Source organism: Paroedura picta, chromosome 11 (assembly GCF_049243985.1).
Source record: "Paroedura picta isolate Pp20150507F chromosome 11, Ppicta_v3.0, whole genome shotgun sequence".
NCBI classification, from domain to species: Eukaryota; Metazoa; Chordata; class Lepidosauria; order Squamata; family Gekkonidae; genus Paroedura; species Paroedura picta.
In genome coordinates, this window is record NC_135379.1 from 43,631,342 (window position 1) to 43,659,257 (window position 27,916).

Consider the following 27,916-nt stretch of genomic DNA (forward strand, 5'->3'; position numbering starts at 1 on the left):
AGCACTGGGGGTCCATGGATCTCAGGCTGGGAATACCTGTTCTAGGTGGATCTGTGGACTGACCATATGAATCAGCTTTGAATGTTAATAATATTACTAGACTGTGACTTTGCCTCCTAAGTAGGCAGTGAACTCATCAGAATGGGATATTCCTTGAATGTTTCCTTCGAGATAGCTATCTGGGGAGAAGAGAGCTTGTTGCTGGGGGTGGGGGAGACCCTGTTCAAGGTGACTAGGTGAAAGTGCTTTCAATTTACTGCCAAATTATAATGGCCCCCTAGATTTTTCACCTTGAGAGACATTCAGAGGTGGTTTGCCATTGCCTGACTGGAGTTCCCTGCTGAACAGCTTTCGAGATCTGACAAATCTCCTAGGCCATCTTACAAGTACATTTTATGGGAATGCTAAATATATAACACTTCTGCTCTGACAGGATGAAAAATGAAGAGCCAGTGATCTGACAGAATATTTTTATATATTCCAGTCAGAGAACTCATTCCCCCCTCCCCTGCCTTTCCACCCCTTCATGCCAATCCCTTCTTCCAATAATGTGAGGAGCTTGGTGCCAGTAAGAGCAGCTTTGGCAATTGTGCACAGATTCTTCCATGGAGGAGCACAATCAGTTATTTCATGCACCTTCGTAACATAAGTTTGGATCATGAAATATGCTTTCAACTAGAGGCCAAGCCCATTGCATTCAGGAATACAATGGGTGCTAGATTGGGTGTGTGTGTGGAAGAACTCTGCAGATGGCCACTCCCTCCCCCCGGGACCTGGAAAGGCTGGAGTCTGGAGGCTCCTGGGCAGGGAACTCACCAGCAGGGGCAGCTCTCACCTGGCAGGGATCTGCAGCCTCCGAGCCTCAGAGGGAAGTGGAAGGAGGAGGGGGTGGGTCAGGGGTGGGTGACGGAAGGTGATTGGCTGGCTGCTGGACAGACAGGCAAGCCAGTTAGAGGAGGAGGCACTCAGGGGTGGGACAGCCACCCTGAGTGGGTGTTAAGCACTGAGACACGCTCCTTCTCTAAATCCTTACCAGAAATATATTGTGTGGAACAGATAAAAGAGAGACACAAAATACTACCTGAAGAGGCCAGTGTATCAATATAAATACACCAAAGAAGGTACATTAGTACATTGAGTAAGACTGAGTGAAAGAGGGGGCTGAATCCAATCCGCTGAGAGCATGAACATTCTGTTCACTAGTGTGTAACTGTGTTGCCTGACAATGTCCAATGACAATCCAAGATATTACAGAGGATTTCTTAGCAGTCAGGGGAAAAGCCCTCGCTGACATCCATAAGGCATTATGTCATCCTATTACAGAGACAAATTTAACTTTATTTCCTTTGTCTGGCACACATGGCCATAAACAAACTCTCTTAAAATTCTGTTACAGATATACATATTTATGCTTGAGGCTTTCCAGGTCAATATCTCCAAAAACAAATTCAATGCTTTTTAGCGCGTGGTCCGGATTGGATGACCCATGAACAGCATTGCGCAAAATATCTTTAGCAAATCGAGCACGTAACGAATTAGGATCAGTTGCTTTAGCTCGTTCTGGATCTGATGGCCCCATTAATTTCCGCCAGTCTTCCACGGCGTTTTCTTTGGTTAGAATCATTACCATGGATGGGCCTCTGAAAATTCAAGTCAGAATGAAGATGCAGTGCAAATAAATTTATTTTTAATTTTCTCTCTTTAAATTTGTAAACCACCTTCTCTGCCTGAGTGGACAACATGTACACAATAATTCAATTGACTTACGTTAAAAACCATCTTTAAAAATTCTATAATTTCAACCAAAAGTATAAGCTAGGACCTTGGGTGGGGTGCAGTACTGGACCGAGGCAAATCTGATGTTCGTATAGATGCTGACTATTTTACTGGCCTTGACCATAGGTCTGGTGGAAGAGCACCATTTTGCAGGCCCTGTGAAACTCAGTGAGCTCTGACAGGGCCCTGATGTTTTCTGGAAGCTCATTAAAGCAAGTAGGAACCAGGGTCAAGAAGGCTCTGGTCAAGGCCAGCCAAATTTCTTTGGGGCCAGGGACCACTAGCCTGTTCATAGTGGCAGAGCATCATGCTAACGTATGGTTAGCACCATACACAAATGCTAAAAGCATAGTTATTATGCCAGCATAACTAAGGGGGCATTTTGAGCAAAACAAACAGGGTCTGAACATGTTGCCTTTGAAAATGGGCTGCCATATATAATCAGACCACAATACATCAGTCTGTTCTAATGTTATGAATTTGACTGTTCTAATGTAATGGCCTTCATGACAACCAGAAGGACTCATTGTGTACATGAGAGTTGTTCTCAGTTTCCCCATATTTTGCCTTGTTATACCTTCAGTCTATCCTTTCCCCCATTTTTTAAGGCTGCATTCATTCAGTTTTGATTCTGTCTTGTAGATTCAGCACTGCTCTGAATGCAAAATCATTCCCAGTAGACATGGAGATTCCACACTTTCCTCAGTCAGCCACTTGTGATTCCCCCTGCCTATGCCACTGAAGGATTTTTTGCTGACTTAAAAAAAATCAATAGCAGTTATCTTGCAATATATAGCAATATAGCAACTACAAAAATCAATATAGTACTATAGCAGTATAGCTATAATACTATAGCAGTATAGCAACTACAAAAATCAATATAGTACTATAGCAGTATAGCTATAATACTATAGCAGTATAGCAACTACAAAAAACATTAACAGCTATACTGCTATAGCAGTATAGTACTATAGCAATATAGCAACTACAAAAATCAATAACAGCTATATTGCTATTACATTATAGTACTCTAGCAATATAGCAACTACATTTTATTTTGAAAAGCTGACAGGTGATATAGATAAGAAAATGATGGCCTAATCCCCACAAGGAGATGAAAGCTGTAAAATGGAAACAATATGGGTAGGAGGTTTGAAAATGTGCATCTTTCTATCCACATGGCATGCAATTATGTTTGGATTATGATCCTTCAGGAAAGATCAGAGCAAAGCAGAAGAATAGCAATAAAGACAAGAACTCTTTAAAAATGTTGCATGCATATGGCCTGGGACTCTGGAAGCCACATATATCAGGAATGTGCTTTACTACTAATATATTTGGCCACCACTTATGTATTTATTATATTATTATTATATATTATTTATTAGATGCTTATGTCACCCTTCCCTGAGGGCTCCGGGCAGCTTACAGCATGTTCAAACAATTGAACCAAATTAAGATCTAACATTAAAATCCAGTATATATTAAAAATAAAAAACTCATCTTCTCTCCAGTGGAAGGAGGGGATGAGTGAAGTGCTATGTCGTTATTGACAATGGCGTGCTGATGTTATTGACTATGCTGTCTACATGAGAATGCATGTATTTTGCAGGCATGCACATGTAACTTTGATACACATAAACCAGAACCTAAGGGGGGAAATCCATTGTTGGGTTCATGCATATTGACGCTGTCCACATGTGCAAAATATGAATGTTCCCCCATCCAGTCAACATGGTGGCCATGTGTATCTGTGCATGATTAGGATGTTTGCACCACACATGGATATAAGCCTGTAAAGGACTACGAAGATGCCCATGCACATACATGATGAAACGGAAATTTCTAATAATACATTTACAAAGAGATACACTTACTATAACTGAAGGGTTTTTGGATAGAGAGTATATTTTCTCTGTTTTGGACCAGATAGGCTCCTAGTGATTTGCAAGTTAGAAATCTGGCCAACCGTGACATCTACTAGGGCTCCTATTACAAGATGCCCCAGACCACAGTCTGATTTCAGGAGAATGGGAACAACACAGACTGTTGTTATTGGATTTCTAATAATACATTTACAAAGAGATACACTTACTATAACTGAAGGGTTTTTGGATAGAGAGTATATTTTCTCTGTTTTGGACCAGATAGGCTCCTAGTGATTTGCAAGTTAGAAATCTGGCCAACCGTGACATCTACTAGGGCTCCTATTACAAGATGCCCCAGACCACAGTCTGATTTCAGGAGAATGGGAACAACACAGACTGTTGTTATTGGTTTTTAATGTAATTTTTAAATGTTAATCTTGAACATAATTGTTTTAATGATTGCATTACTAGAAGGAACTGATGTTTGCCACCCTGAGCTGGCTTGCTAGGAGGACGGCCTAAAGATGAAACAAACAAACAAACAAACAAACAAACAAACAAATAAAATGTCTTGCCTTCTTTGCTTTGAAAGAGCAAGCACTTACTTGGACATGTATTCCACAAGGTGATCATAAAAGGGCTGCCCTTCGTGAGCTTTATAAAACTGTGCTGCCATTTCCGGAGTTATTTTTGTTTCTTGCATTTCAGATATGATAAATCCGGCATCTTTTACCTGATTCATAATTTCATCTAAGAGAGCCAGAAATGAAAAATGAGGAGATCTGCTTATAAAAGTAGAAACCAGAAAAGAGCCAGTGTGCACTTGGGAGCCTCAGAACCCCCGTTTGACATATGATACCAAGTCCTCTTGTTGCTCCCTAGTAAACCCCAGGACTTTTCAATGGATAGGTAAAGGTAAAGGTATCTCCTGTGCAAGCACCGAGTCATGTCTGACCCTTGGGGTGATGCCCTCTAGCGTTTTCATGGCAGACTCAATACAGGGTGGTTTGCCAGTGCCTTCCCCAGTCATTACCGTTTACCCCCCAGCAAGCTGGGTACTCATTTTACCGACCTCGGAAGGATGGAAGGCTGAGTCAACCTTGAGCCGGCTGCTGGGATTGAACTCCCAGCCTCATGGGTAAAGCTTTCAGACGGCTGCCTTACCACTCTGCGCCACAAGAGGCTCTTTCAATGGATAGATGGCACCCTACTGGGGAGGTTCCCTGCCCAAGTGTCAGGCAGAACTGGAGTGAAAGCATCTCAGAGCAATTTCTGTGTTTCACAAAGCAGTCATTGAGGAGACAGAAAGGAGTTACACAGCTGAGCATGCTCCAGTAATGACTACCAACTGGCTTTCCAGTTGTGATGAATGAAGAATCCTGCTCACAATGCAGATACAAAAGTGGCATGTCTTCACGACGTGCATTTTGTTTGAAATTGCAAACAGATCAGTCATTTGGGGGGCACTGTTGATCTTTTCCCCCGAGAGAGCAGCATGAGCTCTTCATGTTCGATATGGACATAACATTTGCAAGTCTTTTTATGGTTGCCTAGCAACTGCCAGAAGGGAAGGATAAGAGGAGGCACATGTGCCATGATGTCACTTCCAAGGGACTCTGGAAATGATGTCACACTGCTCCAGGAACTGCTGGAGGTCCTGACCATAGAATTTCTGACCATTCTTAGATGAATTTGATGTCCTGCCCCCCCCCGCAAGAAATAATGATATATTGTACATGATATCATCATTTTTATTGTCCTCAAACCAACACTTGGTGTGGCTGAAGGCAACAAGGCTTGTCAACAGGAGGTCTTCCAACACAATAGGAGTCTTCTGACACCTCTAGGTCTCATTAGCCTTAAGCCTACAGGCCTGATTATTTACAATTTCTGTCTTCTTCCCATATTGCCTAATTATAAAACAAGGCCCACATAGGTTGAATGAAGATGGAAAGTGTTTACTGCTTTGTATGGTGTAATCCCTAGAGTTGCCAGCTCTAGTTTGGGAAATACTTGATGATGGGGGTGGTAGGGTAGATGAACTTCAATGGGGCATAATGACATAGACTCCTCCTTCCAAAGTGACCATTTTCCTGCAGGTGAATGGATTTGTGTCACCAGAAGATCACTGTAATCCCAGAAGGTCTGGAAGCCTTCATGCCCACTAATCCCCTTGGGTTGTTTATTCACCCCTTCTCTGCTTGATTTACCTTTGTGTTCTTCAAGAGCGGTGGGTTTAATGACAGCCAGAGTGTGCTCCACTGGGAAGAAGAACTCTAACTCCTTTGCTGCCTGACTGGCAGAATCACTGCCATGCAGCTGGTTGATAGGAGCACTGTCAATGGCAAACTCGGCACGCAAACTGCAAATCACAAAATCCACATATTAGGGACATGGCCCTAATTGGCAAATCACAAAATCCACAAATTAGGGACATGGCCCAAATCCCTCACGCATTTGAGTGACAACTACATTCTCCTTTTGAACAAGCAGCTCCATTTTCAAGGTTACCAAACCTGCACAAATCTCTCAAGATGGGGAGCCATGTTAATCCATCTGTGGCAGCAGAAAACAGCGAGAGTTCAAAGAAGTGGCTGAGAAAAGTTTTCTTACCTGTGATGCTTGCGATCAAATGTGAGGGGCTGGTTTCCCTTGGAACATCCTTCATCCAGAGTTGTTCATTTTGAGGGGCATTTGTTTGACTGGTTTATGATTTGCACAATTCCAAAAATAGTTCACTTTCTTTTATTCCTCTACCAAGTACACTTAGTAACATCCTGGGCCCTGCAGCAATTGCTTCAAACACACCCAAACTGCGGTCCCTGACAGTCCCAGAGGCACTGAGCATGTATGCATTTATCTGATAGACGCTGTAGCCATAAGCCTTAACTTTATCACACAATCAAAAAGAAATAAAATGAACGTAAAAAACAGTTATCGCAGCAATAACCATCAAAAAGAGTACAAAGTAATAAATGCATACAATAAAAGGCATCAACCATAGAAAGTCCTAACCATAAAAGAGAATCAATACGTCAAATCAAATCAAATATTTTATATTCCCTCAGAATGTAGTTCAACAACTTTCTTCCTTAATTTGTGTGTCCCTTACAGTCCCATGGACACTAGACTCAGGGGGACTGAGCTCTGAAAGGAACTAGCAGGAATTTATGATCCCAGAGTATTTGCAGCTTTGTTTTGTTTTTCCCCAACGGTTCTGACCCAACAATTCTTTGCGGATTTATTGCTGCAGTCTGGCTCAGTAGATCTCACCGCAAAGGGTGGTGGGGGTGGGTGGATGGATGGATGGATGGGACAAAATTCCAGGGGACTGCTGCATTCACTGAACACTTCTATCTGTCTCTTTTCTTTCCTTTAAATTTTGTTCTATTCATTAATAAACGGATTTATTCTTAAATAAATAAGATTTAGACTCTGCCAACACAAACTGGGTAGAAGGAAAAGAAATTAAATCAACCTGCCTTGTGAGCTGTGAGAGAGAGCTCTAGAATGTTCTAGAAGAAAAGGCCAAAGAATAACCTTCTGCAGACTAACATGGAAAAGCCCCCTTAGAAAGAAGGTACTCCTTCTACAGTCCTGTCTAGTTAGAGCTTGCTTCCCCCTGCAGGTTCTTCTTTCCTCTGCTTCTTTTTGTACACAAGACACAACTATGTTCTCACACTATGGAATGCATGCTTGCTGAACCAATTCTCTGGCAACCTTCAGATATTTACACTCCCCAATTCACATTTAAATTTAATGGCATAGTAATATTAAAAGTCATCGAGGTACACAGTGAACAGGAATGTCCTATCTATTTCTAAAAAGCAGATAATTGAGGTAATGTTAGTGATAGGACCTGGACATAAACCCTACATCAGATAAACAGATTAAATTAAGATATAAATTAAATAAATATTTATAATAGAAGTCAAACAATCAATTACTAGTCGTTGGTTAAAAGGGAAATCATAACACCCCACAAAATCCTAGGGTGGTTAAGAAAAGTACATTATTCCTTAGGGGTGTGAGTTTTGTCTTGAAGAACTGTGACCAGAAATCCCTTCTCTCCCTTCTGCCAACTGACAGACGAAGATATTTTTATTGTGTGGCAGAGACCCCTACTTCCTGCCCTGAATGCCTGGCTCCAGGCTTTCACAGGGTTTATGTGCTGTTTTTATAATGCTCAGTTTTTCATTGCTAGCCATCTTGGTGGCCTGGGTTGGGAAGAAAGGCAGGACATACATAGCAACAGTAAAAAGAACAACAACAACAACCACAACAACAATTCACACATTTTTCAGTTCCATCAAACTATAAGAGTATTGTCACTTTAAACCAGGCTTCCTCAACCAGGGCTTTGTGAAACCCTGGGGTTTCCAGAAAGTCCTTGAAGAGTTTTAAAATATATTTTAAAACTTTGTTGAACATTTATGACCATATATGGTCATGCTGACCCCCACAATGGTCCATGATGGGTCTGGAAGGGATGGAAAGGGGGGGGCAGGTGGGCATGAACAAAGCTCTGCTTCCCAACCATATTCTGCACAATTGCACCATTTCTGGGGTTTCTTGAATCCTGAGGGATGTTTTGGGGCTTTCTCAATGGTAGAAGAGTTGAAAAAGGCTGCTTTAAACTGTAGCAACCCAACGCAATGTGATTTTATGACTTCAAAAGTGCAATCCTAAACAGAGTTAAATCCTTCTAAATCAATTGAAACCAGCAATTAGGAATGCACTGAAAAGCAATCAAAACCATATTCATAGTACACATGACAATATGGATTATTCTTTGTGCTCGTTATGTTTGTCGCTAACTCCATTCTGTAAAAAAAAGGTTCATTGTTTCACTCATAGAAGAATCATAGAATCATAGAGTTGGAAGGTACCTCATGGGTCATCTAGTCCAACCTCCTGCACTATGCAGGACACTCACAACCCTGTCACACATCCACTGTAACCTGCCACCCCAATGAACCTTCACAGAATCAGCCTCTCCGTCAGATGGCCTCTGCTTAAAAATTTCCAAAGATGGAGAACCTACTGCCTCCCGAGGAAGCTGGTTCCACTGAGAAACCGCTCTGTCAGGAACTTCTTCCGGATGTTTAGACGGAATTTCTTTTGAAATAATCTCATCCCATTGGTTCTGGTCCATCCCTCCGGGGCAAGAGAGAACAACTCTACTTCATCCTCTATATGGCAGCCTTTTAAATACTTAAAAGTATTTCAATACTTTAAAGTATTTACTTAAAGTATACTCCAATATACTTTTACAGAAATCTAATATAATCCCAGTCGCAATCGTTTTGGATTGTTCATGGTCTCCCGCATTAATTGTCCCTCAAAAGATACTGGCAAAACAATTTGTAGGTGATACCAGTTCTGGAAATGTGCTGCAGTGTTCCATGCCATCCACATGAGGACACTGTGCTTACACAAGTTTACAACAAGGTTCTCGTAGAAGAGAGATGTTATCCATCAGCCCCCTCAAGACTGGCATTTGTGGTAGGGGATGAGCTTTTGTGAGTTGCTGCTCGCTTTTTCAGAGATCTGTGATAGTGAGCAGTGACTCACATAAACTCATATCCTAGCACAAATTTTGTTAGTCTTTAAGGTGCTACTGAACTCTTTCTCTTTTCTGCTGCTACAGACAGACTAACACGGCCACCCATCTTAGTCTATCAGCAAGGTACCAAGTCTGTAAACAGTGGTACAATGACAGACCACTTTGTTTTCTCTCTGTATCCCTTATGCATGAGGTGCAATTACTTCAAAAATCACCTGTTTGGACACTGTTCCTTTGCTTCCTCGACAATCTTGGGACCCAGTAAATTTCTCCATGATTCGACTGCATTTTCTCTCACCAAACCAAGCGCCAGAGTTGGTCCGCTGTTCAGTTCAAATACAGAAGAAATGGTCTTTTAAAAATGCAACCCTGTGCTCTGTGATAAGACTATGAACCACTGCAGTGCATTCTAGGGGAGGGAGGGGAGCTTGCTTTACCCTTGGGACTATTCTAAGCATCTTATCCTTCCAAATAGCTGAAAACAAGTTTTCAATGAGTGGGAGACGAACAGCAACACGCCATTAGACAGAACCGAAGGATTAAGTCTACCTCTGATAAGTCTTCGAAATAGTGATTGTTAAAGCTGTCTCTCCACCAAACCATTTTTATGTTTAGAAATGCTCAACATCAGAGTTGGGGGCCAGTATATGTAGGGGTTTGTTTGCCGTAGAGTATCTGCTTGGCATGCAGAAGGTCCCAGGTTGAGGCCTTGGCGTCTCCAGTTAAAACAATCAAGTGGTATGTCAGGAGGAAGACCCCACCTGAGACCTGGAGAGCTATTGGCAGTCGGTTTAGCCCAGGGGTAGTCAACCTGTGGTCCTCCAGATGTCCATGAACTACAATTCCCATGAGCCCCTGCCAGCAAATGGTAGCAGGGGCTCATAGGAATTGTAGTCCATGAACATCTGGAGGACCACAGGTTGACTACCCCTGGTTTAGACAACACTGGCCCGAAGAAGTCACGGCTTACAATCACTAATGCTCTACCTTCCCCTGTTCTATATGGGAGATTTCAACAGATCCCACATTCAGCTAGGTTGTGCCCTTGTGGACAATGCTGTATAGAATCAATTACACACGTTTTCTTCCATTGTCCATTTTATTCTTCGATCTGAGCTAAATTTCTTAACTCACTGCTGTGTAAAAGAGAACTGCATTCGGATGAACTTAAGTCTCAGTTTCTTTTGACATCCCAGAACCCTGATATAATTGAACCAGTTGCAAAGTTTTTATATCTTGCCATGAGAAATCGTGAATGTATTATGTCTAAAGCATGATCTTTGCCTTTGTTTTCACTAGCAGTGGATCCTTTTGCACTTTCCCTTCTTATATTGTACTTTTATATGCTATTAAAGGCTTGTTGTTGTTGACAACAGTGGCCATGACAGACCAGTGGTCTGACTCTGCATAAGGCAGGCTTCCTGGGCTCTTGTATGGTTTTGAATCTTCTGGGTCCATCCCCTTAGTGGGGGTATTTGCTTCTAGCAGGAAGTGTCAGATTGCCAAGGATCTTGAATCTGGGAAAAATTGTTCCCACTAACCAAATGGGTCGTTGGTATATGAAGCATCTTTGCGACAGAAACTGGAATACAAGAAGCCAGGAATTTCAACAGCAACTTAGGTTCCTTTTGGATGGTGGGGTTTTTTTTTAAGTGATAGATGCCGTTGCAAAATTTAATTGGAATTTAGGACCAAGGTACCAGCTTTCTGTATTATATATGGATCTTGCTATACAATGAAAGCAGGTTGCCTAGTTTATACAAGTCAAAGTTTGGCAGCAACATGTTGGGGACAGGTGGGTATGTCTGAGAGAACATCTCCTGACCTGATATGGCTCAGGTTCCAGGCTATATCCTCTGGAGGGTAGAGGAAGAAGGAACGGTGGTTGGCCACTGGTCAGGCTGATAGTAAAGATGCTCACCAGCTCTTCCATCACTCTTGTAATTTGCCTGATGTTGGCTTAAGGACCTATTCATTGGCTAGCGACCCCACGGCAAGTTTCTGTAACCCCTTGGGGGATGGGACTACCTAGACTTCATCCATCATGAGCCATTCTCAGGAGAACTCTGAGGACAACCGTCTGATTCACTCAGGCAAATGATAAGAGAAACTGTGAATGGACACACAAGTAGAGTGCCTGTCTCAGGATTACAACCATTACAGCATGAGGCCTACAATGCTGGAGGAGAAGGTGGCATGGCATAGCTTGAACTTGTCAGATAGCAAAAACTATGCTGGGTTGGTGCTCATACAGGAGAGCACTGCAGCGGAAAGCAATTGGCAAACAGCCTCTGGATGGGAGACCACTAGGGGACATTCTGTAGAGGAAAGCTATGGAAAACCACCTTTGCTTCTCACTTGCTTTGAAAGCTCGTTGCTGGGGTCACCATGAGTTGGTTGCAACTTGACAGCACTAACATACATGTACGCAGCACATGGGACACTGATCTCTGTAGTCCACAGAACTGTTGCAATTCTGGGAGAACTACAGACCCCCCCCCAACCTTGAAGTTGGTCCCCAAAGTTTCAGAGTTATGGAACTGGGTAAAATAAATTTGCTTTCTTGTCCTGCAAATGCATTTCTTTTTAACGAGTGCACCTGGTCATTTCTTTTAGGAGTACTGGGAAAAAATCTTCATTCTCGTGCTCTTTGTAAAACAGGCGTGCTTGCTCTTCCGTCAAAACAATTTCCTTTTGCATTGCTATGGTGAAACCGTCATCCTGAATCCTCTGGAGAATAGACTCTACATGCAAACAGTTACAACAGTTAGCTGCTTGCCCTAATTTAACCACACAGTACTGCCCAGATTCATTCATTCATTCATTCATTCATTCATTCATTCATTCATTCATTCATTCATTCATTCATTCATTCATTCATTCATTCATATTTATATATATCATGACTGGGGCAGCTCGCATACCCCAAAAGCGGCGCATGTTCCATTCTCCCTGCTGACCTGCTCCCACTCTATCTTCCTTTAGCTCCACCCACCTCAAGCTCCTCCTCTACAGCTCCACCAATGACCCTCCTTAATTAAATCTGTTCTCCAAAGCAATATGCCCTTCAAACAGAAAATGCTTGTAACAAGGGGTGGATGCTGTCTTCATATGACTTTGGGCACCTGGGCCAATCTCAGGTCTTGGGCTGGTTGGAAGTAGTCCCTGAGCCTTGACACAAAACTGAAATCCAGTGTAAATGGCATAATACTGACTTACTATGGTCACTCCATCAGGTTCATGTAAGGATCCTAATCAAATGAAGTTTCTGAGCCATCTTCAAGGGTAGCCCCATGTAGAACATGTTAAAACAACTAAGCAGAGATGGTTGCTAAGTTGTATGTAGCTGACCCTCCAAGTGCAAGATGCATTAGTGATCTCTGTTATCTTCTATGCGTTGCAATTTCCTACCATGCAAACTGGGTCACTTGTCCAGTTTCCTTTTCAGTGTGGGTTGAACAAGAATGCAAAATGGCAGATTTTGCTCATAGAGCATATTAAATGACCCATATGGCGCCATTACAGACTAACTACAGTCAAACAATGTACAGTTGGATTGCATAGGACAATTAAAAAAAGATCTGTGGCATAAGCAGGACAACCACGTGCAAACATGCCATACATGATTAATGTACCTCTGTCTATATGATGTTGTCATTGAAGACGTTATTTACCCAAAATGTTCAAAATGCTTTCTATACAAGAATACTTTTAGCTGAGACATTGTAGGCAGCAGCTTATGGGGCTAGGCACAGGGAACACCTGAAAAGGGATGGGGAGAGGCTGGCGGATCATTTCTGCAGAGCTCAGAAGGTAGGCAGCAACTGGGTATCTACTGGAGCTCAGTGTCAGTAGAAGATACCACCAACTCAGTCATGCTCAGCAACTTTACCCTTACCCAGTGCTGTAGCAGTGACCATGGCAGACTCAACACCTGCTGATCCAAGAGGTGCCAGCTCTGGAGACTGGGAGATTCCAAGAACCTGTTGAGTTGACTGCAGAGATGACACATAAACATGAGATATCCTGCCACCGTTTCCTAGTGCATGTGGCTTGGAGTCTTGGTTTTTATTTACACAGACTACCGTAGAAGCAGAGCCTCTTGTGGCGCAGAGTGGTAAGGCAGCAGATATGCAGTCTGAACCTCTGCCCATGAGGCTGGGAGTTTGATCCCAGCAGCTGGCTCAAGGTTGACTCAGCCTTCCATCCTTGCGAGGTCGGTAAAATGAGTACGCAGCTTGCTGGGGGGGTAAACGGTAATGACTGGGGAAGGCACCGGCAAACCACCCCATATTGAGTCTGCCATGAAAACGCTAGAGGGCATCACCCCAAGGGTCAGATATGACCCAGTGCTTGCACAGGGGATACCTTTACCTTTTTACCATAGAAGCAACCAGTTTTTACCGTAGAAGCAACCAGAAGCAACCAGAAGCAACCAGTGCCAGGAATGGGGATCTAGTTTAGTTATGGCTTAACTCATGTCCAATACAATATCCTTTCATATCCAATAGAAACATCAGGACTGCCAAAATTGCATTGTATTGTCCTGCAAATTTCGTCAGGCACCTATGCCTTGGGCAGGTTGAAAATGCCACCAGCTCCACTCACCCCTTCTTTCTCTTAAGAGCGCGGGTCTAATCAAGGCCAACGTTCTCTCAACAGAAGGGCCTTTCTTCTTCCTCGAAAAATTTGGAAAGAAGAAGGCCAGTTGCCGGCTGGCTTCTTCGACGCTGTCTTGAACATCACATAAATTTAGCATCTCCTGGTTTTCCAAAACACCTTGCAGACTAACAAAGGCAAAAATAATAATTTCAGAGTTTTACCTCAGTACTTAATCCATACATGACAGCTGTCAAAGGGAAAATGGAGCTCCCTCACACTGCGAATCTCATTGAAATAGAGACTATGGATTACAAAGCATGATTGTTGCAGCAAAAGGTTTCTGGGGCAGAACACTGTTGTATAAATAAATGTTAGAAACACATACAATTTTGACATTTATTAGAAAATATCAGGGTCAGTAGAGCACGCCGAGCAAAAGACTAGCAGTGGCATCCTAAGGAGAATTATACCTGTCTAAGTCCATTGAAGTTGATGGGTTTTGAGAGGTGCAACTCTACGCAGGATGGCACTGTAAATGGGCCATCCTAGATGGAATTATCCCCATCTAAGCTCATTGAAATTAATTAGCTAAGAAAGCAGTAACCCTGTTTAGGATTGCACTGCAGATTTCAGTCAAATGTTACTCATTTCTGGGCAGAAACCATTCTGACACTGTCTGATAACTCTGTCCACGTAAGAACCTTTTGAGATAGGGAAATGCCCTGAAATGTGAAGAAATAAATGGTTTCCCTGTTTTTTGCTCACACTAATTAAGATTTCAAACGAATTCTCAGTTATCGTGAGGGACGTTGTATTACAAATATGTATTTGTGAGATTTGCCCACTGTCACCTCTTGGGCCTTTAAAACCTTGTCTGTTCCTTCTTATCCTATATTTTACGTTTCCGGTTTTTATTTTTCTCCTCCTGTTTTACAAAACGGATCACACTGGAGGTATTCATGGGTGGACACAGCATGGCAAGCAGAACACACAGCAAGGCTAAGCAAAGTCGGAAGATATTTTGTATGGTGCAACTCTGCAATGCGCTGTTATGTCAAAGGTTGGAAAAGTGAGCAGCACTTTGTACTGACCCTGCACATGTCTGCTAACAAAATATTTTCTAGGCAAGAAATAATATTAATATGCCCAGAATACACAGTCTCGATCAAATCAAACCTGGAGCCACCTTTGAGGCTAAGATTAGAGCCAGTTTGGTGTAGTGGTTATGAGTGCAGACTTCTAACCTGGCATGCCAGGTTCAATTCTGCACTCCCCCACATGCAGCCAGCTGGGTGACCTTGGGCTGGCCACAGCACTGATAAAGCTGTTCTTACTGAGCAGTGATATCAGGGCTTTCTCAGTCTCACCCACCTTACAGGGTGTCTGCTGTGGGGAGAGGAAAGGGAAGGAGATTGTAAGCCACTTTGAGATTCCTTTGGGTAGAGAAAAGCGGCATATAAGAATCAACCCTTCTTCTTCTTCTTCTAAGATGATTCAACTGAGTCTATCATATTTTGAACACATGAATTGTTTGAGCGGTATTGAATAGTAGGTTCGATAAGGCTCGGAGACGTTCGTATGCCAAACACCAGCTCTATCGATTGCTCTTAACTAGAACAATAGCCCACTACCCAAACTTATATACAGTTCAGAGTTTCCTGCCACAATCTGTGATTGGCCCTAAGCAGAGCACCTTGATTGGATATTTACAACAACCAATAGCAGGCCAGATCCTGAAAGCTAGCCAAAGGTAATTATGCAATCCCGTATGCTAGCGCTAAGATCTAAGCTCCCAATGTCCATTGCCCTACATACAGAACAAACAGCATTTCCCCTTAACTGGGAAATGTAAAGGAAAGGAAGAACTGTAAAGCTTCTATGAGCGTCTGCCAGCAGGACTGTACAATGGGAATTATAGTTCATGCATATTTAGAGAGCCACAGTTTGGCCACTCCTGCTATAAAAGCAGCCATGGAATTTGTTAATTCATAAGTATGCCATAGGTGGGAAGGGACTTCATAGCAACACATACATAGTATACAGTCAAAGGGATATTATACCTGCTTGGCTTTTCAGTTCTGGGAACTTGATCCTCCTCTTTTTCTGTTTCATGAGGGGCTTCTTCCTCTTCTTGCTTCTCCTCTGTCTCCTCTGACTCCTTCTTCTCTAGTTCTTGCATAAGAGGCATAACATCAGGGGCTTCTTTACCTTCTGCAACTATCAGAATGTGGCTGGGTCCAGACACCATAAATGCAACAAAGTCTTCAAATTCAGGCTGTAAGAATTGCATTGGCCATTAGTTGCCAAGATCTGGCATCACTGTGTAGTCACTTAACAACGTCTCTGTTACTACTGAGATGCAAAGGCATTTGTCATGCATAGGGTTGATATTATATGATGTCCTATTAGGACTATAATTGCAACCACTGAAGAAGCAATAGAAAGCGGGATTGAATACCCGGGACCCCATTCTGGTTGCAAAATTATTCGGGATTGCATTTAATAAATTTCAAGAAGAGGCAACTTTTTGCCTTTTGGTTTCGTTTGCTTTGGTGTATTTCTACAAGAAACCAACGGTGTTTCTTCATATGGACTAGGGTTGCCAGTTGGCAAATGACTGGAGATATAGGCAAGAGAGTTTGGGGAGGGGGAGAGACTTCACTGAGGTACACTGCCATAGAGCCTACCTTCCTGTGGCCATTTTCTCCAGGTGAACTGATCTCTGTTGCCTGGAGATCAGTTGTAATTCCTGGAGATCTCTGGCCACCACCTGGAGGTCAGCAGCCCTGGTTTCACACAACATTTCATTAACTGTATAAGTTGGTCTCTTAAAAGGGGACGTTTTGGATTCTACTGCCAAACTTTACCAGCAGAACCCCCTTATTGAGGGTGGGAACAGGAATTGCTCTGGCACCACTGAAGGCTGCTGTGCTACACAAGAAGCTACATGGAGCAGTGCTAGTGCCACTTGGTGTGGATGGTCCTGCCATGTGACAGGAGACCTCCATTTTAGAGGATGGCTATGTAAACAAAAGAGCCTCTTGTGGCGCAGAGTGGTAAGGCAGCAGAAATGCTGTCTGAAGCTGTCTGTTCATGAGGATGGGAGTTTGATCTCAGCAGCCGGCTCAAGGTTGACTCAGCCTTCCATCCTCCCGAGGTTGGTAAAATGAGTACCCAGCTTGCTGGGGGGTAAAATGGTAATGACTGGGGAAGGCACTGGCAAACCACCCCGTATTGAGTCTGCCATGAAAACGCTGGAGGGCATCACCCCAAGGGTCAGACATGATTCGGTGCTTGCACAGGGGATACCTTTAACTTTACCTTTATGTAAACAAATCATTTCAATTGTGTGCCTCCTCATGGTGCGAGATGAATGAATGGGCACCACCAATCTGAGTGAAGACCGGGGGCAGGAGGCCACAGAAAAAGGGACCTTCCCACAATGCAAGAGGTTGGTTCATTGATAGCTGATCAGAGGAAGGCAGCTTCCACTAGAGAACCTTCTCTCTCTCTGTTGATGCACCAGATCTGTGGCATCAAGACCACGTGTACATATATAAATGCCCTTAAGTCCTTACAACTGACATGGCGATTCCAGCAAGGGGCTTTCAATGCAAGTGGGAAGCAGGGGTGGTTTGACAGTGCTTTCCTCTGCAGAGTCCTCCTGCTTAGCTTCTGAGATCTGACAACATTGGATTATACCATGCCACCTTCCTTCCAAAAGCCCAGGTGTACAACACGAGTATTTGTGTGTGCGTTATTCTGTACCCTCCCCCCCCCACACACACACACTGGTGGTCTTTAAGCAGCGGCTGAACAGATACTTATCACGAATGCTTTAGGCCCGTGTTCCCCAACCCCTGGGCTGTGTTTGCACCCGCTCTTCCCCACCCCCTTTGCATTTGCACCCACGCCTTCCACCAGCACCTGCGCTTCCCTCTCTCCCCCCACCCCCATCCTGGTCCCCAGCCCGAAAAAGGCTGGTGACCACTGCTTTAGGCTGATCCTGCATTGAGCAGGGAGTTGGACTAGATGGCCTGTCTGGCCCCTTCCACCTCTATGATTCTATGATCATATGATTCTTGCCTCAAAACCTAAGATGCCTTTGTAAAACAAATTTCCAACTTGGTGGATCACTGCTTACGTACCTTAAAGCCAAGGATGGACAACAGATCTTGGACAATAGGTCAGGGATGGCCAAACTGTGGCTCTCCAGGTGTCTATGGACTACAAATCCCATGAGCCCCTGCCAGCACATGCTTTGGGGGAGAATTTAATGAGTTAATTTCTTGCAGGGGAAGTTAAAAGCCCCAATTCTGATTACTCAGCAGTACTCTGTGTTAAAAGCCGTTTTGTGATGCCTCCCCCATCTCTCTTTACTTTTTACCTCTTCTGATCTGTTTTTGTAAAAATCTCTCACTTGCTCTTCGTTTAAAATCTTTTCATCGTGGGCAAGGACGATGAAGCCTGCTTGGATAATCTTCAGTCGCAGAGCGACCATCAGGTTCAAGAACAGTTTAGAAGAAAAATGAGGGCGATTAGTGGTCGTTTAAAAATTGCAAGCCCATTACAATCGCTTTAAGTGCCTATTATATTGCAGAATCAACTGCCTGAATGATTTGTCTTAAATACATTCACATCGTGCCAAAACCTGAATCCCTTTAATACTGCTCTGCTTCAGTTCTGCTTCTAGATTCCCGGTGGGTTCCAGATTGCTGCAATCCAGATCTTATTGCATTTCCCATTGGATGCCCATCCTGTTGACTGTGGGGCTTTGCTCTGCACAATCCCCCTTGAGTCTCAACAAGACAGGCAGACTATAAATAATGTTTTTAAAACAAAATAAAGTTTGACTCCTTGCGCTGGAAGAGAGCCACTGGATCTACCAACGGTGATTGCAGTTAACGTTTCAATAATTCAAGACTGGCAGTATTGCTGAGAAGAAAAGGCCATCCTGGATATTCCCTTCTTTGTCGCAAGGGACGTGTGCAGGGAAACATCCCCCATTAATCTTCTAACCATGGTGAGCAACTGCATTTTTACCCCAACCTTGCTCTAAAGTAAAAAAGGGATGGTACAGACAATTGTGCGTCTCTCCCCCTCGCCCTGTGCGGGAGGTTCTCCAGAGAAAGTGTTACAGGGTGGGGATTAGAATCTAGAACCCATTCTGCACACAGAGGATAATGCATTCAATGTGCTTTGGCAGCTGGATTTTCCTGTGCAGAACAGCAAAATCTACTTCTAAAGTGCATTGAAAGTGCATTATCTATTGTGTGCAGAATAGTCTCCCCAATTCCAGTTTGATACTCTAGTCCAGGTTTTCTCAACCAGGGTTTTGGGAAACCCTCAGGTTTCTTGATGTCCCTGGAAGGGTTTCCCGAAGAGTTGGGAGTTAATTAATTGTTTCTATATTTTGTAAATTTGTTAAACATTTATCAGATGATATTAGCATTTTTGGTCATGTTGACCCGCCCTCTCAAAATGACCAGTTATGGGCTTGGAGGGGATGGGGAGGGGAGGGGCCCATGATGGGCATGTACCCAGTTGTGCTTCCTATCCATATTCTGCATGATCATGTCACTTCTGGGGTTTCTCAAAACCTGAAGAAAATTTCAGGGGTTTCTCAACAGTGAAAAGTTGAGAAAGGCTGCTCTAATCTCTATGCCACTGTGGCTTTTTAAAGAAAAGAGCTTAATTACCGTTTGTATAATTTCTTCAACTTTTCCTTCAGCAACCGCATCGGGTTTTATGATGACAACTGTGTATTTTTCTTCCTCTGAAAAAGAAGTAGCCGTGTTTTTAACAGCCCATATGTGTTTGAAAGATGAGGTTTGCCTGTTTATAGATTTGCCCACTGCCTTTTCCCTGAAGGGCTCAGATTCCTGAATGAGATATCATCCGAAGGCAATTCACACAACCTGTTGAGCTCATGATGTCCCACCTGGACAGGCTTCCTCAACCAGGGTTTTCTGAAACCCTGGGGTTTCTTGACGGCCTTGGGAGGGCTTCCCAAATGGGTGGGAGATAATTTTTTAATAAATTTGTTAAACACTTATCAGGTGATATGACCATATGTGGCCATGTAGACCTGCCTCCCTCCCAAAATGGCCAATGCTGGGCCTGGAGGGAGTGGGGAGGAGAGGAGAGGGGCCCCAGATGGGCATGTCTACAGCTATGCTTCCCAGCCATATTCTGCACGATCACACCACTTCAGGGGTTTTTCAAAGCCTGAAAAATGTTCAGGGGTTTCTTAATGGTTAAAAAGTCTGAGGTCGGCTGCACCAGGGTGATCAGGGTCCTGGGAATTTTGTCCCCCTTGGCTCCTTCCTTTGGATCCTGGATTCAGGTATGACCGAGTGTGTGCCAAGAAGAGCAGTGATTGGGTATAGAGGACGCTAAGTGCCTTCCAATACAGCATAGATGGCCAAACTGTAGGTCTCCACATGTCCATGGACTACAATTACCATGAACCCTGCTGGCAGGGTCTGGAAATCTGGAGAGCTACAGTTTGGCCATCCCTGCAAGAGAGGCTCAACAGTCTGCATGTTGCAGTAAATAGTTTTGCTTCCCACACTCTTAGGATCTCTACAATGCCCACCTACGGCAACCCAATGACCAATCTGCAACTGGCAATATAATGTAGAATATGATGCCGGCAACACCACTTGCCTTCAGCTTCTTCTTCCTCTTCTTCCTCCTCTGGTTCTTTCTCTTCCAAAAAGATAAGCTCTTGAACCTAAAAATGTGTGTTTGTTTTAATTGCGAACTTACGGTGAGGTCCTCTGGTACCTGCATTCACAGTTACTTCCACATTTCAGTTTGATGCAAAGATGTCTGAACAAAAGGATGTTTCAAAAAGAATCTAAGTGCACAAGAACTTCCCAACTTGGAGCAACTTGGAGATTAATGGAGTTGCACATGTCTCGTGCACTTTTAATATAGCTCTCACGTGAAATATAAGAGGGGTGGGCATAACAGCCACTCACCCTCAGCTGTGCTATTTACATCCTGCCAATCCAAAACAGGCACCGGTTTCAGTTTTGTTATGGAACGTAATAGAAGTTTGGGACATTTATCTGTGCATTTGCGCCCCATTGAGCTCCATGGGTCTTGACTGTATTTAGCTGGTTTTGTGAATTAATCGTAAACTGAACAAGCCACACAACAGATTGGTATTCAGTACATATCTAAGCACCCCTCTCACATTATCCAGCCTACGGCTAAGATCCCCACCCCAAGCCCTGGTCTACATACCCCCACCCCTCCGGGATGAGGTGGGTAGCAACCAGTGACAAGGCTTTTTCTGTGGTGGCACCTTTCCTGAGGCATGCCCTTTCCCTTGAGTTTCATCTGGTGCTTACTTTTCCTTCCTTTAGGTCAGGGGTGGACAAACTGTGGGTCTCAAGATGCCCATGGGCTACAATTCCCATGAGCCCCTGCCAGCAGGGGCTCATGAGAATTGTAGTCCATGGACACCTGGAGAGCCACAGTTTGGCCACCCCTGCTTTAGGCGCCGGGGCAAAAGAGGGGGAGGGGAGAGGCTCAGAAGAAGAACCCCTGCTTTAGATCCAGAAGCTCTCAGGTTCTCTCCTCTGCATCTCCAGTTTTAAGTACTAGGTAGTAGAAGATGTGAAAAATCCCTGAATGACTCCTTGGAGCTGTTTCCAGCAGGCAATACTGACTTCGACGGATAAAAGGTGTGATTCAGCGTAGGGACCGCATGTGATCAGGCCAGCCACAGATCAGATTTCCAAAGCTTTCTAGCAGATTCGGAGCACCCTCGTCTCTCTGGCATTTCCCTTCCGAAACCAAAGATCTCAGGCAGGGGTCCCCCATCACCTTCTGCTTGAACATTTTAACTGGAGATGCCTGGGATTGAACCAGGGGCCTCCTGAATGCCAAGCAGGTATTCTGCCATGGATGCAGGGGCTCCCTGTCCAGAGGGAGGGAATGAAATCTACATGAACATTGGATAATGGTAAAAAATAAGTTTGGGGGCCATTTCACTGGCATAAAACTAGGAATCCGTGCAAACCAGGAAAGAAAATGCAATTAGCAACAGAGTGCCAGATAGAGCAACTACATATAGTTTAAGACACAGCAGCATTACCTCCGGCCGTGGCATTTCTCCCGCCACGATTTTTCTCTCCTGTTCTATTAGTGCCACTATTCTTTTATTCAAGAGAGGCCCATTTGCACCTCTCACGACATCTATCATTTTGCCATCCTGTTAAACGACAACAACAGCAACACAGTCATCATTTTAAAAGAAATCAGGAATAGACGACAGTTTTGCATTATGTATTAATTTCCTTTTTATCGGCTTCCAGCAACTTGTTTTTGGCCAGGCTTCGGTATCATCTCAGCTTAGACAGTGTTGCTTGCTTCTAACCACAAGTGTTTTGCTTTCTCAAGAGAAAAAGTTCAGCACAAGCAGCAAATAAATGAGCGAGGCCATAGAAATCCATCACATAAGTAACATTGTCTTAAGCCTCATATTCACGCAGGGGCTTTTCTTTGGGATTTTACACTCACAGTGAGCCCCTTTGTGTTTGGGGGCTTCCGGCCATGCAGATCTGCAGGAGTTTGTGGTGCCTGTGATCCTTCCAATAGATGTGCACAGGCACCATGGGCTACAGGTGTGCAAAAGCCCCATTTCTAAATGATGCAGTACAAGCTCCCCCTGGTGAGTTCTTTTGCCTTGCCAGCATTGCCCTGGGGCAGGCTTTCCCAACCAGGGTTTTGGGAAATTCTGGGGTTTCTTGACAGCCCTGGAAGGGTTTCCTAAATGAGTGGGAATTAATTAATTTTAAATATTTAAAAAATTTTGTTATACATTTAGGGGTGATATGCCCATATATGGTCATCGAGCAACCCCCGCACCTCCCAAAATGGCCAATGATTGGCAAGAAGGGGAGGAACCCCAAGTGGGTGTGTCCACAGCTCTGCTTCCCAACCATATTCTGCACGATTGTGCCACTTCTGGGGTTTCTTGAAGCCTGAAGAATGTTTCAGAGGTTCTCAATGGTAAAAAAGTTGAGAAAGGCATCCCTATGGTATAGTGCAGGGATAGTCAAACTGCGGCCCTCCAGATGTCCGTGGACTACAATTCCCAAGAGCCCCTGCCAGCATTCGCTGGCAGGGGCTCCTGGGAATTGTAGTCCACGGACATCTGGAGGGCCGCAGTTTGACTACCCCTGGTATAGTGGTTAGAGTGTGGGATGCCTAAGTTGGAATCCTTACTCTGCCATGGACGCTTGCTGGGCTGAACATGGGCCAGTTGCACAGTCTCTGCCTACCCTACCTCACAAAGTTGGTGTGAGGATACGGTGGTGGCGAGGAGAGAAATGTAAGCTGCTTTGGGGACTAGGGCTGCCAGCTCTGGGCGAGGAAATCCCTGAAGATTTTGGGGGTGGAGCCCGGAATAGGCGGGATTTGGGGTGGGGAAGGACTTCAGTGGAGTATAATGCTACGGGGTCCCCCCTCCACGGTAGGGAAGCTATAATTCTAGGGGATCCCCAAGTCCCACCTGGGGACTGACATCCCTATGGATATAGATATAAATGAAATAAATGAAATCAACTGGACCTTAAATTGGCTAATTCCATGAGCTCCAGGAGGGGGAGCTCCGTGGAACTCAGTGAGGGGGAGAATGAAGGACCTACCTCAGCTGGATGGAGGCTGGAAAACCTTTTGGCTCATCCTCATGACGATGGCATTCTCTGCATGTTATGTCACACACAGAACCCACCCAAGGGATTTGGGGGGCCCTGTGCTTCCCCCACATAAGAGTTGCCAACCTTCAGGTAGGGACTGAAGATCTCCCAGAATTCCAACTACCTCCAGATTAGGGATCAGCTCCACTGGAGGGTACATTTTGCAGTATATGCCCCACTGAGACCTTTCCTCCCCAAACCCTGTTCTCCCTAGGGGCCAATCCCAAATCTCCAGGGATTTCCATACCTGTGCTAGTCTCAGAGCTCTCTGTGCTACTGCAAACCAACCCTCAGAAACTCACCGCAGATGTGGCTTGCTGCAGGGCCAAAACAGGAGCAGGCAGGGAAGCAAAAATGGCCCTGGCCCAGTCACAGCCCCAGCCTGGTGGAGGGGAGAAGGGAAATAGAAAAAGGGCCCACGACTGACAATACCCCTGAAGGAGGGGGGAAGCAGGCCTGCTGTGGACTGCCACTGAGGCCAGGGTCTCTGCCCAAGACTGCTGGTTGCTACAACAGAACCTGATGCTGCAGGTGGGGCAGCAACCGGACTGGTTTCTGTGCCCCTCCACCTCTGGTGCTCTAGCAATTGCTTAAGGGTGGCAAATAGATAGGCTGGCCCTGTTCTCAAACGCATTTGAATCTGCACACATCGATCCCTCGTCCATCAAACATCTTAAATACGGTTCATACTTCAGTAACCTGGATCTGTTTTCAGACTGGGATATGACTCCAGAAGTGGTTTGCTGAGAAGAATACAGTACTTGCATGCTTACCACACAGAAGATAAACGTGGGTTCACATTTGTCTCTAAACGCGGCTAGGGTCAGAATGCTATCAGCTTCTGCCTAAAAAACAAACATATTGAGCATACAGTAAAACTTTTCCTTCTTTTCTGCTGCTGGCTGGTTCAATGAGGCATTTTGGTTTTCAGTGCAAAGATTTCTTCCCTTGTTTCCACCTTTGGTGCTATTATTGGTACCTCCCTGTCAATGGACCCATGAAGCTACTGCTGAAAACATGAGTTAATTCTATCTGGGTTTTGTGAACCAATTCAGGCAGCATCTAACTATTTATTTCAATTTATTTATTGTTAGACTTATATCTCGCTGCTTTCCGAAGGCTAGTGGTGGGTCACAATATAACCCCCCCCCATAAAACCCAACATAAAACTCACTATCCCCAGGGCTCTAAACTTATGTGTCCACCCGTCCCGCTTCTCGTGGGACTGCCCCACCTTCAGGCCACTTGCCCCGTGTCCCACCAAGTTCTGCAGATGTCCCGCAACAGAGCTTGGCCCATCGTGAGGCAAGGCGGTGCGGGGCAAGGCAGCACGGGTGGCATGAGCAAGGCGAGGTGGTGCAGGGCGAGGCAAGGCGGCCAGCCCTAGGGAGCCAGATGTGGTGGCTGCCTGGATGGGGCGGATGGTCAGGCGGCTGCCTCTGCCCTGCCCATGGCTTTGTGGGCCAGCCGGGATGGGGTGGGCGGCCAGGTGGCTGCCTCTGCCCCGCTCACCATTTTGCTCTGGCCGGCTGGATGTTTGAACATATTTTTATTGGACATCTTGAACATATCTTTCCTCCTTTTTTGAAAACCAAAAGCCTTCTTTCATATATATTTTATCGAAATGGTGAACTCCTTGATCTAAGAGTTAGCGGACAATAACAATATTCCATAATATGAAGGCACAATATCCTCTTCTCTCAATGGGGCCTGGAGGTCTCCCAGAGGCTCCTCCAGTTTACAGAGGTCAGGTCCTCGGAGGAAATGGCTACTTTGGAGATCCCAGACCCCAGCCTACCCAGGCTCCATTCAGGAATTTCCCTAAGAGTTGGCAACCCTTCTTCAACAACATCACTAATGAAAGAAGGTAACAGCAACCACAAAACAAGCGTATTTCTCATTGGAAGTTTAATATTTCTATCCTCACCACAGCAAAATGGAGAAGGTCGTCTTCACCATATTCATTTTTTAATTTTCTGAACAGGGTCACCACGGCTTTGCAAGGCCCACACCAAGCCTGATAAACATCCACGACTGAAAACACACACAGACACACACAGTCAGCCCTCGACAATAACTTCCCTTGCCCTCCCAAAATGAGCAATAGCTTTCTCTGCATCCGTAGAGGAGAAACAGGAAAACTGGAAGTGCTAACATGACCCTCACACCTGATTCCAGGAAAAAAGGCCATGCTGGGAGCGATCGAGGGCAAAAGAAGAAGGGGACGACAGAGAATGAGGTGGCTGGATGGAGTCACTGAAGCAGTTGGTGCAAACTTAAATGGACTCCGGGGAATGGTAGAGGACAGGAAGGCCTGGAGGATCATTGTCCATGGGGTCGCGATGGGTCGGACACGACTTTGCACATAACAACAACAAAAGTGAATTAATGGTCATGAATAGCCTTAGATCAGGGGTAGTCAAACTGCGGCCCTCCAGATGTCCATGCACTACAAGACCCATGAGTTCCTGCTTAGATTAATAGCCTTAGACTAATAGCAATTATGCAGGACTTCTATGCAACTGCAGGAATCCCAGTGCTGGTGGCTGCCTGCTCTGCATCACAAATGTGCAGATTTAGTGAACACCAGCATCAGCCCTTTCTGAGCTCTGCTGATATCAAATGATGCATCTCTGAGTCATGCTTTTCAAGTCTGCAGGTGTCAAATACCATGGGCTTAATCAAGAGCTGGGTAGGTCAGAAACCAGATCCCTGAAGTAAGCAAGTTGCTGGTTGGCTTCCATCTGGGAAACTCTCATACCCAGAATCCTCCTGGCTAAGGTGGGAGGGAGTGGGGATTACCAGGAGGAGAAAATTCCAGGGACCAAAGCCTCGTGAAACTGACCCCATTGCTCACGACTTGCTTTCAGATGATCTTTGAGTTGGATCTGGGCAGTATATTTTTCTACAGCCACAGTGCCCTTGGTGAAGGGCTAGCAGAACCCTTCTTCGTAGGGTTGCCAAGTTTTAAAATGGCCCCTCTAGCTGCCCCCTTAAAAATAGTTTTTTCTATCCATGGTTTTTTCGAGCCAAAAAAAAATGTTTTTTTCGAGCCATTTGGGAGTGGCGGGAAATAAATCGAAATAATAGTTCGACCTGCTGCAAATCCATGCCATGAAAAACCTCAACTGCCCATTTCTGCCCATTAAGCATCTATCTATTCAAGGAGAGGGCATCTTTCTCCTGGCCATTCAGCAGCACCAAGAATTGTTAAACACCTGCAATAAGGTGTTTACATGAAGCAAGGTCTGAAAAGTAAAAGCAATGCAAGAGAGATTTCATGTGACTCATTTTCTGTAAGGCACCCCAGGCAGTGAAGCAGTTTACACACACTTTAGGAACCACACTGTGTACATATCTTGTCTATCCATCCAGGCAATTTAGTATTTAAGAGTAAAAGGAGGGGGATATACCTGTTAGGCCTTTAACCAACAACATCTCATCCCATTGAGTTTGATTGAGTATCGCTGTCTAAAGTGAAACAAACGCAGAATTGTGTCAGCCCTCAAGTGCTGAGGTTTCAAGCGAACAGTTAAATTGACCAAGGAAAGGAAAAGATGTATACCTGCAGCTGAATTTCTTTTTTCTTTCCTGCCATAGTATTCCCTGTAGTGGTGTAAAAACAAACAAAATGGCACGAACGGCAATACCTTGTTTAGTTAACTTAGAACTTTATTCCTTAAGATTAAGTGAATTTGGATCTTGTAGCAGAACGACCATTTGTATAAAGAGGCCTTACATATAGCTGTTTCACACCAACATTTAGCTTGCATCTGAAGGAACACTGGTTTAGCAAGAATGCTCAATCCACAAGTCACAGCAGAATTACCATTTTGGGGAGGGTTCTGCTGAGAATAGCTGCTCTCCTCCCTGCAATCTGGTGAAATATCATCAACAATGACAACCACTCTTTGGGAGCAGTTTTCTAGCCAGTTCTCTATCTACCTAACCATCCAAAAATCCAATCTACAGTCCTCCAGTTTACCCATCATGGGGAACCTTGTCAAAAGCCTTACTGAAATCCAGATAAACATCATCCACTGATGGCAGGTTTCGGAAGGCAGAGAAAGTTCCCTTCCCCACCATTTTGTACCTGTATTTGGCCATAACTTTTGGCAAACAAAGCCACAACAAGGTAATTGGGAGAAAAAAAGCAACCCCACCCACCATACAGGCTCTTGTCTTCTAAACAAACAATACATATGTATTTTGGCAATCACACCATGCCCATGTTCTTAGGCAATACCCACAGTGTTCAGGAGGCCAGGATCACCACTGGCTTTCGTGAAGGAAACCCCGTAAAACAAGGGGAATTGAAGGAGGAGTGGGCCAGCAGTTGGTTGGCTGTTGTTGCTATGGATACCAGAGAATGTCCTTATGGACGCCAA

The 27,916-nt window shown here is 44.5% G+C and overlaps 1 protein-coding gene across 1 annotated transcript; it reads right to left on the bottom strand.

Moving 5' to 3' along the window:
• Nucleotides 1-1,317: 1,317 nt before the first annotated feature.
• On the bottom strand, nucleotides 1,318-27,886 carry NME8 (NME/NM23 family member 8). The gene is made up of 16 exons (XM_077303041.1): nucleotides 27,779-27,886; nucleotides 27,094-27,134; nucleotides 26,942-26,999; nucleotides 25,456-25,562; nucleotides 24,302-24,373; nucleotides 21,923-22,039; nucleotides 20,482-20,548; nucleotides 19,512-19,588; nucleotides 18,200-18,292; nucleotides 15,873-16,087; nucleotides 13,819-13,997; nucleotides 11,810-11,954; nucleotides 9,426-9,533; nucleotides 5,855-6,006; nucleotides 4,250-4,394; nucleotides 1,318-1,640 (listed from the first exon to the last, which is right to left on the bottom strand). Exons 2-16 carry the CDS (start codon nucleotides 27,124-27,126, stop codon nucleotides 1,391-1,393), a joined length of 1,818 nt encoding a protein of 605 aa, XP_077159156.1. The 5' UTR covers nucleotides 27,127-27,134; nucleotides 27,779-27,886; the 3' UTR covers nucleotides 1,318-1,390.
• Between the last annotated feature and the right edge of the window lie 30 nt (nucleotides 27,887-27,916).

Coding starts and splice junctions, on each gene's coding strand:
- NME8 (XM_077303041.1), bottom strand. CDS start 27,126: ATGGCAGGAAAGAAAAAAGAAATTCAGCTGCAG. Junction 16,088..18,199: donor ACAAAAACAGATCAGAAGAG/GTAAAAAGTAAA, acceptor CAATTCTTACAG/CCTGAATTTGAAGACTTTGT. Junction 6,007..9,425: donor AAGGAACAGTGTCCAAACAG/GTGATTTTTGAA, acceptor TGTGATTTGCAG/TTTGCGTGCCGAGTTTGCCA.